Source organism: Candoia aspera, chromosome 4, assembly GCF_035149785.1.
Source record: "Candoia aspera isolate rCanAsp1 chromosome 4, rCanAsp1.hap2, whole genome shotgun sequence".
Taxonomy (NCBI): Eukaryota; Metazoa; Chordata; class Lepidosauria; order Squamata; family Boidae; genus Candoia; species Candoia aspera.
The window spans coordinates 70,596,184-70,614,154 of NC_086156.1; the positions used below are offsets into that span (position 1 = coordinate 70,596,184).

Below are 17,971 nucleotides of genomic sequence, written 5' to 3' on the forward strand. Positions count from 1 at the left end.
ACAATTTAATCACAATAATTCATGCAGTGGTAATGTAGATTTTAAGAATCATCATATTAGAAGTGCCATATTGTGAATATGGAACAGATATAAACCCTGACTGTGCCTGAAAATGCCTTTATGGATCTCAGCACAAGAAGCATTTTACAGGAAAGAAACAATGGGTAAAGAAAATGGTTAACTTACCAAGAGTTGATAGAACAGGAACATGGAGAATATAAGATGAAATCAAGAGAGCAATTGGCTGCAGAGGGATTCAGTTTTCAAAGGTTTTCATATGCACAGTTAAGAGGTAAATTTAAGGTAGGTAATAGGACATTTGAAACTGAGCAGCAGAAGACAGAATTTGAACTATGTACAAATGATGAACATGTAATTGCTAAAACGTATAAACTTTATTGAAATTGAAAAATTGGAAAAGGAAGAACAAGTGAAAGACTGTATGAGGACATGGTCTAAGAACTTGGGACAACATACTGATGGAACAGTGGGAAAATATGTGGTTAAAAGGACTGAAATTTACATTATGTTATAACGTAAAAGAGAATTTTTATAAAATGATGTACCATTGGTATATGACTGCAGAAAAATTGTCTATAATGTGTAAAGGTACTTCAAATTTATGTTGGGAATGTGGGCAACATGAAGGGTCATTTTATCATGCCTGGTAGAGTTGTAAAAAAAGCCAGAAATGTCTGGATTCAAATTCATATAATGATACAAAGAATTTTAAAGATCAACATTCAGCTGAAACAAAAACTTTTCCTGCTGAGATTAATGGACAGTCAATTAGAAAACAGCCATGGAAGATTATTTTTATATATGATTACTGCTGCAAGACTATTATATACGCAAAAATGGAAAGATCCTGAAATACCCACAACGGAGGAATGGTTGGTGAAGATGACAGAACTAGCAGAGATAGAAAAGTTAACTTGTTTGATTAGAGAAAGATCAACAACTACATTTATCAGTGACTGGAAACTCCTTATGGACTTTCTGCAGAAAAGAGAAAAACGAACTTGTGATTTATGGGTTTGAAGATTAGAAACGGTAGCTTATGGAAAGAAGGAAATTATGATGCAACCTTAGAGAGAGAGGGTAAAATATAGTATAGTATTTATAACTGCTGTCAAAAAGATTGGAAGCTGCTTCTTTATAATCTTTCTTTTCTTTTCTGCTTTTCTCTTTTCTATTTCTCTTTTCTTTCTTACTTATTACTTATTTATTTTCCTTGTTTCTTTTCTAATATTTGTATTGTTTTTATCTTGTTAAAAATTTCTTCAGTGAAAATTACATTTTAAAAAATTCATGCAATGTAACTTCCATCTGAGAATATTGTGAGAATGCACTTGAAAATGGCACAGAGGCTGCAACTAGTGCAGAATGTACCATCTAGTTTGCCATCTAGTATGTCATTTAGGAAATACATATATCACTTTTAAGTGAACTGCATTGGCTACCAATATTCTTCCATCTAAGCAAGTGTTAACTTTTTAATTAATTAGTTCATTTATTAATTGAATATAGTCAAACCTATTTGGAGCACAGTATATTGAGGAGATGGGGACATACAAAAACTACTAAAACCCATGACAACCACCATATGCAACCACCATAAGGAGTTGAATGTAGAGAATATAATTGCTGATAAAAATGCTCTGATACATTTGGTGCTGGAGCAAAATAGAGAAAATTCATGTGTTTCAAGGACAAGCAGTAGTAAATGTCATTGTTACCAGCAATCATAGGATGGAGCAACTATTTATTATCTTCACCTTTTGATACCCACAGACTCTGATGTCTGGATGCCAATGCACAAATTATGGGCAATAAAGAAAAGGAACTAGAACTAGAACAAAGGAAAGCAAATATGACCTGATTAAATAATATGTAAACTTGATGGGAAGAGGGTCATAGTAGGAATGTATTACTTGTTATAGGATATTACTTGTTCAATAAACCCAACAAAAAGGGAGGTGAAATGTATGTATGTATGTAAACAAGTTACACACCTATGAAGAAACGAATGACCTTGAGTGATACCATTGTGGGAATTTATTACAGGTTCCTACCGTGACAATGCATGTGGATGATGTCTTTCTAAATCAATTCATCAAGTGCTCAAGAGAAAAGAATGTAGTGTTAATAGGAGACTTCAATAACACTGACATGTGGTGGAAACCTAATTCAACTAGGAGTAGGAGGTTCAACCAATTTCTTTTACTGACAATTTTTCAGGCAGTGGGAAAAGAAACAATGGGAGTCAACCACTCTGAATCTGGTGACCAACAGAGAAGAACTGGTTGATGGAGGGAAGGTGACAGGCATTTTGGGCTAAGTGACCATGCCTTGTTGGGAGTTCATGATGACTAGGAGAGAGTAAACAGAAGTTAGTTGTGTACCTTGGTCTTAGAAAGACAGATTTTAATGAACACAAGCAAAAGGCAGGCAGTATACAATGACACAAAATCATGAAGGACAAACAAGTGCAAGAAGGACGAGAGAGCCTGAAAAGCAACATCCTGAAAACACAGACAGAAACTATAGTGACCACAGCAAAAGCTTTAAGAGGCCGGTTCAGAATAGCAAGATAACTGACAAACTAAGAAACAAAAAAGAAACATATCAGAAATGGAAGCAAGAGCTAATAACTGAGTGTCATGTTCACCGTTGCAATGTTTGATTTACATCGTAATGCCTCACGTGCCATGGTACAGACGCGCATTCCAGCTGGGAGGGAGCTGCTGGGAGTCCTTGTACCAGGCTGTATGTATGTTTTCTTACCGAAGGAATGTGTTTGGGTTATCATTGGTGTCCAAGGTCTTTTGCCCGTTGATTAGCTGAACTCGTTAGGGGCACCTGGGATGGGGAGCTTGAAACGGTTGAACGGGGGAAGGGCTTACTTTCGCACCGAGGGTTTTTACTTTGTATTTGGCGTGCTTTTGCTCATTCTCAGCTTTTTTTGTACTTGCACACTATTCTAAATAAACCAGATTTGATTCAAGCCTGTGCTTGGGAGTCTGAGTGTGTTTGGGATAGGCAACCATTACATAAAGCTGAGAATCCTTTGTAATCCCGTTAACTCCTACCAAGGCTAACCCTTGCGGGGAACCTAGTTAGCGATGACCAAAGCAAGCCCAACATCCGAGGAGCTGGAACCGCAAGCTGGCCCGGCACCGAGGAGCCCCATTCCCACTCCCCCCGACTTGTCGTTCTACCGGAGGGGCTCCAGCTCGAGCCCTGAGCTGGGAGGTTCCAGCGATGAGGGAGAATCCAAGGAGAAAACAGCTGGGACCTCCTGGAAGTATTGGTTCCCTCTGACTCCCAAGGGAGAGTCGACCAAAGTGGCCCCTGAGCAGCGATTGGACACCCAACGAGGGGACGAATCTCTGACTCCTGAGAGGGTGAGAAGGTTGGAGGCGAAGATGGAGTCGGTGGAAGATCTCCTAAAGACCCTATCAATGGCACTAGTTGATCCGGGAAGCCGCGGCAAGAGCCCCCGCTCTCCACAGCCCTCCTCCCCTCCTCCTAGCAGACCACAGCTGGTGCGGGGTCGGAGAAGACATCACGACGGAGCCTCACCACGGAGAGGGTCCATTGGGGTATCCTGGGCTCCTCCAGCCCAACCACAGCTGTGCCCCCCCCTCCAACCGGGAAGGTGGTGAAGGACTTTGCAGTCAAATTTGACAGGGACCCCACCAAGCTTTCCTTTTTCCTGACCAATGCGAGAAACTACATGAAGCAATACGGGTCATGCTTCACCTCAGAAGAGGCTAAGATATCAGCCATCACCCCTAAGCTGAAGGGCAGAGCAGCCGACTGGTATGTCCAATTGACCGAAGCGGACGCACCAGAGCTGGGGTCGTTCGACGACTTCATATTTGCCTTGAAGCTCTTCTTTGAGGATCCCCTAGCCAAAGCCAGAGCTAAGGAGGCACTCAAGGACCTCACCCAAGGACCCAGGTCGGTAGCTGACTATGCCCTTGAATTTAAAGCGTTAGCAGGCAAAGTCCCCGACTGGTCACAATCGACCCTCATTGATAAATTCAAAGAAGGACTTAACCGGGATGTCCTCAGATGGGCGCTGGGAAGAGATGATCCGGAGTCCCTGTACGAGTAGATCTGTTTGGCCAGAAAAGCGGAGCATGCTCAGCGCACCTACATGCAAACCCGCCGAACTGAGAAGGTGACAACCTGGTCGCGGGGACCACGGAGCAGAGCAACAGCTGCACCACCGAGCCACCGAGCTAAAGACGAGGAGAAGGAACGTCGCTATGCCCGAGGGCAGTGCCTCCTTTGTGGGAAAGGGGGGCATAGAGCCGCTGAATGCCCGAAACTCAAGGCAGGTGAGCGGACGAGAACCTCGGCCAAGTCACCCCAGCCGTCACGCCGGACAACCACAGCCAAAGGAGCCACGGACCTGGAAGAAGCCCTGTATTTTTACACAGAGGTTGAGGAAGCTGCAAAAGAGCCGGCGGGAAATGCCAGCCACCTGCCCTGAACAGCGCCCTGGGGCAGGTGGAGGAAGATGGGCATGAGGATGAGATGGTGAGTGCTGATTGCCCCACCCTAGCTGTAAAAGTGAAACTTGGGTCCCGAACCCACACCACCGAAATTTGGGCCCTAATTGACTCTGGGTGTTCGAGAGGCCTCATCCACCTGGATCTAGTGACTGCCTTAGACCTGCCTAGTTACCCTCTGCAACAGTCTCTACTCTTTACCCAGTTAGACGGCTCAACAGCGGGGGGGGGGGGCTCCAGCAACTCACTTTACGGGGACTGTAGCAATGCAAATGGGAAGCCAGAGAAAGGCTTTAAAATTCATCATTGTCCCGGTGGGCGATCCCATGGTAATCCTAGGGATCCCGTGGTTAACTTGGCGAAACCCCTATATAAACAGGCAACACCAAACCCTTACCTTTAGCGATGGGTTTTACCAAGCCTCCCCAATGGGGAGACCCTTGAGTGGGGGGGGGGGGAACCAGGGCTGCAATTGCGGCGCCACGCCCCTTGGCACCACAGCTTGAAGGGCTGCCAAGCCACTACCAAGACTTTGCAGATGTTTTCGGGGAAATGGAGGCGGACCAATTACCACCCCGTCGTAAAACTGACTGTGCAATTGAGATCCTCCCCAACGCGCAGCGGCCTAAACCTAAAATCTACCCAATGGCCAAAAAGGAATTAGAGGCGTTGCACGAGTTCATTGACAAAAACCTAGCACGAGGATTCATTGAGACTGCCAATTCCCCAGTAGGCGCGCCTGTCCTCTTTCGAGAGAAGAAAGACGGCTCCCTCAGACTTTGTACAGAATATCGGGATTAAATTCAGTCTCCCTATGTAATAAATATCCTTTGCCATTAATGAAAGACATGCTAGCCCATTTGTCAAAAGGGAAAATTTTCTCTAAACTTGATCTCAGAGAAGCCTACTTTCGCATACACATACAGGCTGGAGACGAGTGGAAAACCGCCTTCAATTGTCCTTTGGGCTCCTTCCAATACAAAGTCCTCCCCTTTGGCTTAGCTGGAGAGCCTGGGGTATGTCATGTTCACTGTTGCAATGTTTGATTTACATCATAACGTCTCGCATGCCATGGTGCAGACGCGCATTCCAGCTGGGAGGGAGCTGCTGGGAGTCCTTGTACCAGGCTGTATGTATGTTTTCTTACCGAAGGAATGTGTTTGGGTTATCATTGGTGTCCAAGGTCTTTTGCCCATTGATTAGCTGAACTCGTTAGGGGCACCTGGGATGGGGAGCTTGAAACGGTTGAACAGGGGGAGGGCTTACTTTCGCACCGAGGGTTTTTACTTTGTATTTGGCGTGCTTTTGCTCATTCTCAGCTTTCTTTGTACTTGCACACTATTCTAAATAAACCAGATTTGATTCAAGCCTGTGCTTGGGAGTCTGAGTGTGTTTGGGATAGGCAACCATTACACTGAGGAAGAGTACAAAGTGGTAATTCAACCATGTAAGAGATGAAGTCAGGAAAGCAAAAGCTCAGAATGAGATGAAACTGGCAAGGAATGCAAAATACAGTAAGTAGGGATATTTGGAGTATATCCAAAATAAAAGAAGAGTCAATAAGGCTGCCAATTGTATAAAAAGGTGACCAACGAGGTTTAAATATCTCAGAGATACCTCACTTTAGTTAATTCATAAATGAGGACAGGACTTTTGCTTATTCATTTTCCAAGATTCTGTATCCCAATGCTTTACTTTTTTACTTTAAACTTGATTAATGAAATACTGTGTGAACCATGCTTTTCTGGTTGTGCTCTGCTGTTAGGGGCTTGACATTAATCTTGGAAATCTTGAAAACCGTTGGAGATGTAATTTAGGAGGTAGAACTCATATTGTTTGGACTTGTCAGTTCCTGCACTTTAGGCTGAAATCAAAAGGACTGTTACTGATACTGGATTGAGCATTATAAGTTAAATATGCATAGGTGCTTCTTATCTATATCCCTAGTATTTGGAGTGTATGGAAATATGAAGAACTGTAGACCAGCATGGATGCTGGCCTGAAGAATTATAGTATAACAGTGAAATCAATGTTGATCTCGAACAATGGATGTTGTGTTATTTGTCAACTTTCAAATTATTATTTTACCCTATTAAGGGTCAAAGAAGAACACTTCCAAGCAAATCTTCGGGATTTACGATAAAAATTTCCAGGCATTCTTCATTAACATCATTGAATTATATTATAATTATTGCTGTTATATGTATATTTTTCTGTTAGGTGAAAACTTGCCGACTGCCCTTTATGAGTCAGCATCAGGATACTGGGGTACTGTGATGGAGGAGATGCTGATATTAATAATGGGATCTGAATGGTATTCAGCAGGATCAAATTATCTCCAGATGTTAGGCCAGTTCCAACTGGATCAGGTTCAAAATCAAAGAATTCATGGCCAGTGGTTGCAGTGGGGTGGCTAAATTTCAGCTCAAAGAAAAGTAAGTGTAAGGGATATATTTTGGCTCCCTTGCTGTTTAATTTCTACATCAATCCTCTGTGGCTAAAATAAATAATGTAAAGCATCATTCCCAAAGCCAGCCAATAAGCATACTGTAATCTTCTTGCATGTAGACGTTTCAATCACAAACATCAATTGGGCTAAAATGAGTGCCTTAGCCATTTATTGTTCCAAGGAAGCACTCAAGATTAATTACATTAAAACTAAGACTTCAATTCTTGCAAAGTAACCTAGAGTGCGTAAATTCAGGTAAATGGCCAGACAATACAGCAAGTCAAAATCTTTAAATATTTGGACATAGTTTGTCATACCTGCATCAAATGCAGCACACACCAAGGTTATGTAATTCAAAATGCACAAAACTCATTAGCAGCAACACAATTCATCCACCTTGCCAGAGGGGCACAGCATATTCCACCAGTGCTAAAGCTGTATCTGATTAAGACACATATGCAACTTCTGTTTGGTGCTGATTTGGAACCATAAAGCTCCTCTGACCCTCTGGAAAAGGGTTAATATAAATTCTTCAGGACTATATTTCAAGTGCTCCCATGTATATCTTAACATGGTACTAAGGAGGGAGACAGTGGAAATGGGTACATGAATCTGTATTATTGCCCAATGGCTAAAGTTATTGTTTTTCCCAGAAGGTCAAAGCTCTTTCCTCCTTGTGGATAATTCTGAATCAACATGGAAAAGGTCATCCCTGTAAAACCTACAATATTATGGGTTCTCAAGGGAGGCCATTCGGATGATAGTTTATGATAGAGCACTTACTGAACTCAAGCAGTATGAGACTTTGAAGCCCAATTGGACCAATTTGCCCCACCCAGGAATAGTTCTGAGTAGACAATCCCCCTCCCTTTAAGGCTGACAAGTTACTTAAACCAAATAACTGTTCCCAAACTCCAAAGAGCACTAACATTAGAAATTTCAATTTCAATTTAACTTGTTCTCGAAGGCAAATGTTTAAAAAAAAATTTATGAACTAAGATTGCGCCCTTGTGGAGAAGGATTCACTGAATCCATAATCGTGTTATGTTGTGCCTTCTATAAGAATGTAAGGACCTGCTTTATAACTCCATATTTGGTGAGGTACCCAGATATTCCAATTTATTTTATGTATAGTTATTTTTATCAGACCAGTATGATTCCATTTCCTTGGATGTAGTTAAATTCTATTATGCTGTTTGTAAAACTATACATGTCTTGGTTGCCTTGATGACCTAGTTATAACTATTATTTTATTTTATTTTATTTGAAATAGAAACTGTCTAATTACTTTTAACTATTTTGTTAACTGTAGAATTCTGGTCACTCACCATATTAAAGGTCAGTACTACTACCACTACTACATGTACCTATCCACGGGGGAAAAGCTTGTTTCCATAGTTGGGAGCCCTTGTACAAGAAGAACTTCAAGGCCATAGGCCGAAGTGGCAATATGATTTAACATTCAAAATATTTTTCTGTAGAAAGAGCAAAAATAAAAACACCTAAACTCAGAGGGAGGGGAAGGAAGGAAGGAAGGAAGGAAGGAAGGAAGGAAGGAAGGAAGGAAGGAAGGCAGGCAGGCAGGCAGGCAGGCAGGCAGGCAGGCAGGCAGGCAGGCAGGATCACTAAAAATGCTTTTTATATGTTGCTCCAATGGTAAAAGATGCAAAGTTACCTATCAAAAAGGCCTGGAATATTCTAAAACATTAATCTATGCAGGCAGAAACCCAACAGTATGATATACTAAAACTATGAACCTGAGTTGCATCAGAAAAGGAGATTCCATTATGATTTACAGTACATTATTGTTTAGTCAGCACCAAAATCATTAAAAAGGAGAAACGAACATATAAAAGCATTCATACATCTACAAACTCAATCAATTATTATTTGTTTTAATACATTATGCAATTACATTAGCTATAATATAATGTATTTATAGGACAGCTCTTAGAGTGCAACATGAACCAGACATGTTGAACACTGGAAAGATATCCCAAACATATACCGGGCATGGGGACATGAAATAACAATAAACCACAACATTCCAGTTCTATAATTCACTGCATTTGTCTTGCTGCTATATACCTCAAAGATGAATTACATTTAGTTTGCTCATTGAAAATAAAATCCTGGACTGCTAAGGATTACATTATTGCTTGTTAATTAATTCTCATCATCTGTGATAAATGATACTGAAATTGATTTCTGGATGTCTTTGTTCTACACATGGAAGACTGAAGTTCTTCAATCCAGTGTATAATCATCTGGGTGACCTTCGGTTTGGATTTTAATTTCTAGCCCTACATAAGACTTAGTAAGACTTCATTACAGTCTAGCCTAATAGTTTGCAGTAGGCAAACTATTTACATTGGATTCAACAAACCTGGACAATTAAACTGGACTCATTTTGAAATTAAAACTCCATGAAATTCTAGTCCTGATCTGTATATCTAGGACTTCAGCATGCTACAAATGGAAAAATGACATCAATGCTCTTAGAAAAACTGTTTTATTGAAAAATAGGTGGGGAAGGGCAATGGCATACACACACACCCATCGTTGGTGGCTCATAAATAATGGAACAAACCAACAACATTACAAACATAAGGATCGCCTTTAATACCTGGATGAAAATCCTTTGCAGTCAACTGCCTGAAGTCTGGAACCCATGGACATGACCAAATGCTGAGTTTCCTCCCTCGAGATGCTTTGCCAGGCCTTCACTGCAGCTGCCTTCAGCTGCTGCTTGTTTGTGGGTCTTTCTGCCTTCAGTCTTGTCTTCAGTAAGTGAAAAGCATGCTCTATTGGGTTGAGATCAGGTGACTGACTTGACCATTGAAGAACATCCCACTTCTTTGCCTTGAGAAACTCTTGGGTAGCTTTTGCTGTATGCTTTGGGTCATTATCCATCTGCACTATGAAGTGGCGTCCTATCACTTTGGCAGCATTTGGCTGAATCTGAGCAGAAAGTATAGCCCTATACACTTCAGAATTCAGCCTGCTGCTTTGATCAGCAGTCAGGTCATCAATAAACACCAGTGACCTGGTTCCATTGGCAGCCATACATGCCCATGCCATAACACTGCCTCCACCATGTTTGTCAGATGATGTGGTATGCTTTGGATCATGAGCTGTTCTTTTCCTTCTCCATACTTTTCTCTCCCCATCATTCTGGTGCAAGTTAATCTTGGTTTCATCAGTCCAAAGAATCTTATTCCAGAACTGGGCAGGCTTTTTTACAGTAGGTGTTTGCTGGCAAAGTCTAATCTGGCCTTTTTGTTCTTGAGCGTTACCAGTGGTTTGCACCTTGTTGTGAAGCCTCTGTATTTACATTCATAAAGCTGTCTCTTGACTGTAGATGTGGACAATGACATGCCTACCTCCTCAAGAGCATTCTTGACCTGGCTAGATGTTGTGAAAGGGTTCCTCTTCACCATGAGCAGAATTCTGCGGTCATCCACTTTAGTTGTCTTCCATGGTCTTCCAGGCTTTTGCTGTTGCTGAGCTTGCCAGTTGATTCCTTCTTTTTCAGGATGTTCCAAACTGTTGTATTGGCCACTCCCAATGTTTTTGCTCTCTCTCTGATGGGTTTATGTGGTTTTCTCAGCCTAACAATGGCCGCCTTCACTCGCATGGACACCTCTTTGGACCTCATGTTGAGAGTTCCAGTGAACAGCTACCAAATGCAAATGTAACACTCAGAACCACCTCCAGGCCTTTTATCTGCTTGATTGGTCCTGGGGTACCCAGGAAAAAGGCCACACCTGGCCATGCAGCAAATAGTTATCCTTGTTCCAATATTTTTGGTCCTGAATGTATGTTTCCTAGTGTTAAACATTATGGTACATTCATTTTATCTGCAAAATACTAGGCCCAAATCTGTCGTAAAATCGCAGACATGTCACAGAGACCTCTACAGTTGTGTGAAAAAGAAAGTACACCCTCTTTGAATTCTATGGTTTTACGTATCAGGACATAATAAAAATCATCTGGTCCTTAGCAGGTCTTAAAATTAGGTAAATACAACCTCAGATGAACAACAACACATGACATATTACACCGTGCCATTCATTTTACAAAAATAAAGCCAAAATGGAGAAGCCATATGAGAAAAACTAAGTACGCCTTATGATTCAATAGGATTTGTGTTCTGTTATGTGAATAGAAGAGCAATTTACAGAACAGCAAGAAAGGGGTTAAAAGACTTCCAAAAAAGCAAAGAATATCACTGTCTTTCCTGCTAACCATACTATGGAACTATTTTCACCTAAAGTAAGGAATAAGTATATTTAATGACTCTTCCCAGCAAGAACAGAATTCTGCCTTTCCAAATTATTTTCTGGAACCAGCAAATGAATGGAAACAGATTTTCCACAGACTGACCCAAGGTGGATCAAGTTATTTACAGTTCCAGTGGATTATATAGTGTTTGCACAGCTGTAGTGAAAAGCATCTAAGAGTCTATTCAAGTAGATTGACCTTCCTCTTACAAGGCCTTTAAACCAACTCCACTGTAGGAAGGATAGAAGAACAGAGATGGACACTGTGATTTTGTTCTCTTTTGATGCTATTTCTAAGTTGCTTTGGAATGATATGAACCCTGAAATGTGGGATCTAAATCATCGTAATTTGAGAGGCCAAAAAAAAAATTGTCCTACAGTTTTCCAGGAAGTTATTTCAGAGGCATAATTATGGGGCCAAGCTGAAATGCCTCTTGCCACTTTACTGACCTATTTGTACATGAAAAAAAAAACAGGGAGTTTCAGTGACTGGGATAGGCAAGGGGGGAGGAATAATCACATTGCTTTCAGCTGCTGGCGAATACTTGTTTTCCTCACAATATTTGCTTCAGAACAACATTATAGCATGACATAAAGTTACTCCAAAGTTGTTAGAGAGAGGAGGAACAGAGTGGGAAACTGGAAGGTAGGTGGATGTGATGAGTTAATGGGAGGTGGGGGTGAATTAATGTGGAAGGAGGAGAAAGGAAGATTGAGGCCAGGCCAACAACATGAGTGAATATGCCACATACTCTCAGGATTGGAGGATGGATGGGCATGTTAAGAGTAAGTGTAAGTAAGGGCTCTATGAAGGTTGGTTGGGTCTACCAGGATGGGAAAGGGAGAATAAGTGAAAGAGCAGGAGGACATAATGGGGATGGTGAACAAATATATGTAGTGACAAATTGGGTGAGATGTGGTAGGGGGGTTTGGACAGGCCATATTAGAGGCAAGGTTATGGGTCCTTTGATGCCCATTTCCCCTCCCAGCCCAGTTTCCAGAACCCAGTGGCCAGACTGCTGGTGGCCTTGGCATCAAACTGCTGCTGGTAAATGGAGGTCTGTGTGCAACAAGATCCTATTTGTCCACAAACTAATAGTGGATGAACATATAGCCTTCGGTGTATAACTTGGGGGGTGCAGGATGTATGTGGACAGATGATGTAACACTGTCCGAAATCTCCTCCACCAGGTCTTGTATCTCGTATCAGCAATAATCTCAAGGTAGAGAAGGTGGGGTGGCAATGATTGTTTGGGACAATGTAACCATAGCCAGGGATCCTGCTTTAAAGTGACAGCTTGTGAATGACTGTTTGTGATGCTGGATCTCAGGATAAGTTCAGGATCCTGCTTGTGTATCACCCACCTTACTTTGCAACAGGTTTTCTACATGGCCTCCAGGATTTGGTGGTCCTTGGGAACAGGGATTCTCGTGGGTACAATGGAGGTAATAACTCTCTGAGAGAGTAGAGTTAGGGGATTGTTAGTTAGGGCTAGCAGATATGTGAATGTTAAGGGAATGTGACTAGGCTAGGCCCTGCCTGCCTATGGCAGCTAATACTGGTCTAATGAGTGGTGGCTGGAACATGCAGTAAAAAAAAATGAAAATGGGGCAAGGTTAGTTTCTGAGGTGATGCAATTGGACAGGCAGGTGGCACTAAATAAGCTAACAAAAATAAATACAATTAAAACATATTAAAAACACAACTATTAAAACAGGAACAGTATCCAGCATCTACCCATTAGATGGTTACCCTAAAGTTGCTAATACATCAAAGGCATGATTCAAAAATATATTTTGACCTGCAGGTTGAATCTGAAGAGAAACCTAGAGAGAGTCAGCTTTCTAGATACAAATATCTAAAGCCTGGGGAGCAGGCTGTCTCTAATATTCCCACTAGATAAACTGAGAACAAAAGATACAAGTTAATAAGGCAAACAAGAGCAGTTTAATAATGGCTAATATTGTATTTCAAATTATAAAAGTCTTTACAGGCAGTCCTTGTTTAGCAACCACAGTTGGGATTGGCAACTTAATCGCTAAGTGGAAAATCATGTGACCACAAGTGTGCTTATGATTTTTTTCAGCTTTCCTTTTTCCTCATTCCCCCACCCTTTGGAATGCTCACCCTGGGGCTGAGATAATTAGCAAGAAAGGAATTAATGTTTGTATTTACTTTCATTGGAAAGGAAGGGATTACAAGAGAGTAAGCAGGCACACAATGGGGAACGTGCTAGCACTGGCTGGCCATCTAGATTTAAAACAAAGTGAAACAGCACATCCAAACAGCATCCCTGAGTCTTCAGAAAATATGTAACCCTATCCTGCACAGGATAAATCCATATATCCTGATCAGCTTTTCAATGGTGAGAAGTACATCTGTTTGTTTGAATCAACCAATTTGTTTATTCCCATCCAGTCTGTTATCAGCCTCAATCACTGATTTTGAATTTGAGCAACCTCCTTGGATGTTTGTTTGTGTGTGTGTGTGTGTGTGTATATACATACACATACAAATACACACACACACACACACACATATATATATACACACACACACAAATACACACACACACACACACACACACACATACATATATATATAATAAATACATTTATCATTGATTGGCTTCCTTAGATGTACCACCTTCCCAAAAGGATAATGCCCCCCAAGTTAAGATGATCCTACCCTACCCCACCCCGCAACTCACTGGGAAAAGTAGAGAGAGAAAAAAATTATAACACAAACAAAAATCTAGAGCCACATCTAGCTTCCCCATATTTTCAATCTAAGATTGCCAACTTCAATCTTAAGGATCCCATCATTCCAACTGCCCAGTAAATATGCACATAATGTGTGTATGCACACATGCACACATACACTTGCCGGAAGCCACATTCCCCAAAAAGGTCAAGCTCAGGAGGAAAAAAAATTACATTGGCTATATTAATATGTATTAATTAAAATCAATTGTCTGTAAAACAAGGTAACTTATTTACTTAATCCCGATCTGCTTCTATCAACCATTATCTCACTCACACAGATACACCCTCTTCCCTTCCTTCCAGGATAGAAACAGAAAAAATAAAAAGTGTAACAGAGATAGGTTAAGAAGAATGGGTATGTACACTGGAAAAGAAATGAGAAATGAGGTATAAAACCTGATGGAAATGGGGCACGGGCAAGAGGTAATTGGATAAGGGAGCAAATAAAAGAGAGGGAAGCCCTGTTTAGCCATTTTTAATTTAAAAAAAAAAAGCTTACATGTCAGGCAAACAGCCCCTTTCATCCAGCTGCTGATCTTCAGGCTACTCTTCAAAGGCATTCAAGCTTTGCAGCAGCAACATCTACAGTGATTTGCATCCATAATGCCTTTGCTTTTAACAGTTGCTTCTATTCAGCAAATGTAATGGAATTACTGGGGGGAGGATTTCATTTTCCTATTGGTTAAAAACAGGAACTAGAAAAAAGAGGTTGGGTCTCACTGGTATATGCTATCCCCACCATGGCACAGGCCTTCTACTGGGCTCTAGCCTCTGTTTATTTAAATTCATTCAAAATTGTATCTGTTATTTAGAATTACTGTATGCTCTGCCAAATGACTGGCACCACATACAAACAGGGACAGCTCCATAGTTACCATGGATACCCTGAAGTCCTGACCTTTCCAAATACAAGAATTCACTCCAAAGAACAAGCTGGGGGAATTCTAGCATCACCCCTGAAAACTGTATCATAGAGAGAGTGATCTGGGATTCCTGTTCTGCTCATTCACATATGAACATTCAAAACAGAAAGACAGCAAGATGGTGTACACACTCGGGCTTAGAGTCATGAAGCCAGCTGCTCCCCCAGGTCTTGCCTACTGCTGTAGGGAGAACTTAGGTGGGCAAAACTGATATCTCCGTAACATCCAAAAATAATTTATGCATATCAAATCAGAATCATGACCAAAACCAGGAGCAAATCTTAGATAGCTGTTGATCTCCAGTTCACTGACCTGCCATTCAGCAAACATTACAATGGCTCTTTTGTTCAGCCCCTTTTGTTGACAGAAGTAAAACAGGTACAGGACAAGTACAATAAAACTCCAGTTCACTTAATCTACACAAACCAGGGATCATCAGTGCAGTTTTGTGGGTGGGGAGGGGAAGGATTGAGGATAAGGAGAGAACCTTTACTTAACAGTTTGAATTTACTAATGTAAGTTCCTTACCAGTCAATTTCTTCATAGGCTGGAGTCGAACACTGATAGACTGGTGTGTTAGTAATGGGGAAGATGGGAGAGAGCGGGACATGCCTTCCATAATCCGAATGTGCTGCATACCTTCAGGCACTGGGAGTGTTGGGATAGCATACTCTGGTTCAAAAGCACAGTCGTTCTCTGCAGAACTGCCACCTAAGACAAATATAATTTTTTAAAGTGTTATTAATATAATAATGCATAGACAACATCTATGGGACTTTACACTTTACACTAAATTAGGAAAAATCTTCTAAGAATCAGACTGATTTCCCCAATCTGTTAAGAATTAGAAATCTCACTAGTTCCACAAACAAAGCCTTACACTCTCAGTTGTATTCTATAGTACAGGAAATCAAGTTTAATTATCTTTTCCTTTAGGACACTCCCATGTTCAAACTAGAAATAACTCCCTGTTTACCTGTAACTGTAGTTCAAGTGGTTATCTGTAAATGTATACATATGGATTCTGTAACTGCAGAGTAGCAAATTCAGAATGCTCCACAATGAAGATTTTTGACCGACGTCCCTTCTCACCTCATAGCATTATATGTGAATGAGGCTCCTACCCAATCTCTCAATTTCAATTATCACCACAAACAATCAAAACCATGATACTATTTCAAGGTGAATGTGGTGAGATAAGAGAGGTTGTATAAAGCTGAGCTGACCACCTGAACTACTACTATTAAAGGTAAGAAACCAGTTCTTCGGGCTCTTACACATATGGGAAATCTGCACAAAATTGCACTTCATGGCAGACTTATAATAGGAAAATACTGAGGAAAGAAAAAAAATGTGCCAACATTGCCCCATACTGAAACCAATGATCCAGATGACAACATCTTATAAATGTACAGATTTGGGATCAGGTAACACTTGGACAAATCTCAGAAAAGACAATATTTCTCAGAAAAATTACCATGAAGGCTACTATACATGTCAAATGGCAGCAAACTGCCTGGTCAAATTATAATACTCTAATTGTGGTATATATATATACCACAAATATACGCCCCAACCACAAATGCTGAAGAAGCTGAAGTAGAGCAGTTCTATGAGGATCTGCAGCACCTACTGGACGACATACCTAAAAGAGATATTATTTTCATCACAGGAGACTGGAATGCTAAGGTGGGCAGTCAAATGACACCTGGAATTACAAGTAAGTACGGCCTGGGAGAACAAAACAAAGCAGGACATAGGCTGATAGAATTTTGCCAAGACAATTCACTCTGCATAACAAACACTCTCTTCCAACAACCTAAGAGACGGCTTTATACATGGACTTCACCAGATGGACAACACCGAAATCAGATTGACTACATCCTTTGCAGCCAAAGGTGGCGGACATCTGTACAGTCGGTAAAAACAAGACCTGGGGCTGACTGTAGTTCAGATCACGAACTTCTTCTTGCACAATTTAGGATCAGACTAAAGAGATTTAGCGTTCCGTGAGTCATGCTGGCCACATGACCCGGAAGTGTCTATGACAACGCCGGCTCCAAGGCTTTGAAACGGAGATGAGCACCGCCCCCTAGAGTCGGACACGACTGGACTTTACGTCAAGGGAAACCTTTACCTTTACCTTTAAAGAGATTAGGGAAGACCCACAGATCAGCTAGATATGAGCTCACTAATATTCCTAAGGAATATGCAGTGGAGGTGAAGAATAGATTTAAGGGACTGGACTTAGTAGATAGGGTCCTGGAAGAACTATGGACAGAAGTTCGCAACACTGTTCAGGAGGCGGCAACAAAATACATCCCAAAGAAAGAGAAAACCAAGAAGGCAAAATGGCTGTCTGCTGAGACACTAGAAGTAGCCCAAGAAAGAAGGAAAGCAAAAGGCAACAGTGATAGGAGGAGCTATGCCCAATTAAATGCAAAATTCCAGAGGTTAGCCAGAAGAGATAAGGAATTATTTTTAAACAAGCAATGCGTGCAAGTGGAAGAAGACAATAGAATAGGAAGGACAAGAGACCTCTTCCAGAAAATTAGAAACATCGGAGGTAAATTCCAGGCAAAAATGGGTATGATCAAAAACAAAGATGGCAAGGACCTAACAGAAGAAGAAGAGATCAAGAAAAGGTGGCAAGAATATACAGAAGACCTGTACAGGAAGGATAACAATATCGGGGATAGCTTTGACGGTGTGGTCGGTGAGCTAGAGCCAGACATCCTGAAGAGTGAGGTTGAGTGGGCCTTAAGAAGCATTGCTAATAACAAGGCAGCAGAAGATGATGGCATCCCAGCTGAACTGTTCAAAATCTCGCAAGATGATGCTGTCAAGGTAATGCATGCTATATGCCAGCAAATTTGGAAAACACAAGAATGGCCATCAGATTGGAGAAAATCAACTTATATCCCCATACCAAAAAAGGGAAACACTAAAGAATGTTCAAACTATCAAACAGTGGCACTCATTTCACATGCCAGTAAGGTAATGCTCAAGATCCTGCAAGGTAGACTT

General features: G+C 41.2%; 1 protein-coding gene across 1 annotated transcript in view; it reads right to left on the bottom strand.

The window, feature by feature from the left end:
- TANC2 (tetratricopeptide repeat, ankyrin repeat and coiled-coil containing 2) overlaps positions 1-17,971 on the bottom strand; it is a 405,421-nt gene that overhangs the window by 193,126 nt on the left and 194,324 nt on the right. The window contains exon 4 of the mRNA XM_063300427.1: positions 15,473-15,655. Within this exon, the coding sequence (XP_063156497.1) occupies positions 15,473-15,655 (183 nt within the window). The remainder of the gene's footprint in view (positions 1-15,472; positions 15,656-17,971) is intronic.